The sequence below is a fragment of the Palaemon carinicauda genome, chromosome 25, assembly GCF_036898095.1.
Source record: "Palaemon carinicauda isolate YSFRI2023 chromosome 25, ASM3689809v2, whole genome shotgun sequence".
Lineage (NCBI taxonomy): Eukaryota > Metazoa > Arthropoda > Malacostraca > Decapoda > Palaemonidae > Palaemon > Palaemon carinicauda.
The window spans coordinates 50,144,386-50,146,885 of record NC_090749.1 but is presented as its reverse complement, the minus strand read 5'-3'; the positions used below and the strand labels follow the sequence as shown (position 1 = coordinate 50,146,885).

The 2,500-nt window shown below is 28.6% G+C and overlaps 1 protein-coding gene across 1 annotated transcript in view; it reads left to right on the top strand.

The window, feature by feature from the left end:
• The window catches only part of LOC137619010 (protein FAM200A-like), a 498-nt gene extending 385 nt beyond the window's left edge, over window positions 1–113 (top strand). The window contains exon 1 of the mRNA XM_068349209.1: window positions 1–113. This exon is cut by the window's left edge and continues 385 nt beyond it. Within this exon, the coding sequence (XP_068205310.1) occupies window positions 1–113 (113 nt within the window).
• The last annotated feature ends 2,387 nt before the right edge of the window (window positions 114–2,500 follow it).

Genomic DNA, 2,500 nt, shown 5'->3' with positions numbered 1-2,500 from the left:
CTAAGGCACGCAATAGGCTTGTCATCGATGCTGACATGAGGTGTTGCCTATCGAACACTGGTCCTCGTTTTGATAGACTTATGGCTGCAAAACAATTTCAACCATCACACTGAGTGAATGAGAAGTAGGTGCTAGGTTTTGTATGGTGTTGAATAGTTCTTTGGAATTGATAATTTTATGGCATTTGTAGAGGCTATGTAAGTGGAATTTTTCAAGGTTTTTGTTCTGTGGTGTTTCCAATAAAATTGTATAGGAGTAAACCATTTTGTATGATGTTGAATAGTTCTTTGGAATTGATAATTTTATGGCATTTGTAGAGGCTAGGAAAGTGGAATTTTTCAAGGTTTTTGTTCTGTGGTGTTTCCAATAAAATTGTATAGGAGTAAACCATTTTGTATGATGTTGAATAGTTCTTTGGAATTTATAATTTTATGGCATTTGTAGAGGCTAGGAAAGTGGAATTTTTCAAGGTTTTTGTTCTGTGGTGTTTCCAATAAAATTGTATAGGAGTAAACCATTTTGTATGATGTTGAATAGTTCTTTGGAATTTATAATTTTATGGCATTTGTAGAGGCTAGGAAAGTGGAATTTTTCAAGGTTTTTGTTCTGTGGTGTTTCCAATAAAATTGTATAGGAGTAAACCATGGTCTTCCTGTAATTTTTTTTACTTGACCCTTTGACAAGGTTCATTATTTCCAAATCTATTATAGGGGGTCATAATAATACTCTGATTAGTCCCGGGGGGGTCATGGGATGAAAAAGGTTAAGAACCACTGCTCTAGGGGTAGCTTCCCTCACCAGGGTATGAATATTCTTTGTCCCCCTCCAAGGGACGAGGAAAGAACGAGTAGTTATGTCTGGCGATGCTGCTCAGCGTGACTAGAAAGAAAATATATATATATATATATATATATATATATATATATATATATATATATATATATATATATATACACACACACATATATATATATATATATATATATATATATATATACATATATATATACATATGCATATATATATACATATATATACATATATATGTATATACATATATACATTTATGTATATATGTATATACACACACACACATATATATATATATATATATATATATATATATATATATATATATATATATAGATAGATAGATATATATATATATATATATATATATATATATATATACATAAATATATATAAGTATATATAAGTATATATAAGTATGCATATATATACCTATATATGTATGTATATATATATATATATATATATATATATATATATATATATATATATATATATATATATATATATACATATTTATAAGTATATATAAAGTATACCAGACACTTGCTCTTTGTTGTATAGGGGACATTAATGTTTTGTATCGGTATTACATACGGTTAGCTCTTCCCTCGAATATGAGTTTCAAATTGCAAATTGCTCGTCATACAAAAATTAAGATATTCGAACAGCTTAAGTTACAATGCACAGATGTTAATACTATTATAACTATTACTATGTACGCTATAATCCTAATTGGAAAAGCAGGATGTTATAAGGCCAAAGGGTTTCGACAGGGTAAATAGCCCAATGAGGAAATGAAATAAAGAAACAGATTGAATGGTGTGCCTGAGTGTACCAACAAGGACGATAGATGGGAAATTGAATTATACTAACATTACTCTGAATTGGAAAAATATATTGAAAAGCCTGCACCAACAAGAAAGAGAAAGGAGATGGTTTTAATAAGCAGCAAGGTATTTACAAGAATTAAAACTAGATATGAGATGAATGGGAAGAATGATTAAGACAGAACTAAACGACCAAACCAGAAAATGGGATAATGAAAAAAATGGAAAGAAGACTTGAAAAGCGAAGATAGCTCAGAAACAAAGAAAATAGGCGACATTAAAGCAAACCAAATATAAAGCAATGCCTTTGCATCAATGTTATATTTCAGAGAAAGAGCCAACACATTTGAAGTGAATATTATAAACAAAGGGGAAATGTAATTTGTAATTTTTGCGAAACTATAAATTTCACCCATAATTTCTTATTTTGGAAGAAATATAGAAAAAAAAAGAGAAATATTCGAGCTCTAGTAACCATATGAAGATGATTTAGAGAAAATAGTATGGGAAACTTCGATATCAAATGAGGGAAAAATAAATAATACCAAAGAATGTAACCCCAAAATTTACATACATCACAAGAGCACTTGAAGCCCGGTTTAAAGGGGGCCGCTACTACTACTACTACTACTACTACTACTACTACTACTTTGGTTGAATTAGGAAAGAAATGCTATTTCACTTGAATGTTATATATATATCGCAAACTTTTTCATGTAAGAATTGAAATTTGCAGGTAAAATTTTATCAAGAACAACTAAATGATTGCTACTATAATCTCTATATAATAAAGAGAAAATGTCTGGATATATATATATATATATACATATATATATATATATATATATATATATATATAT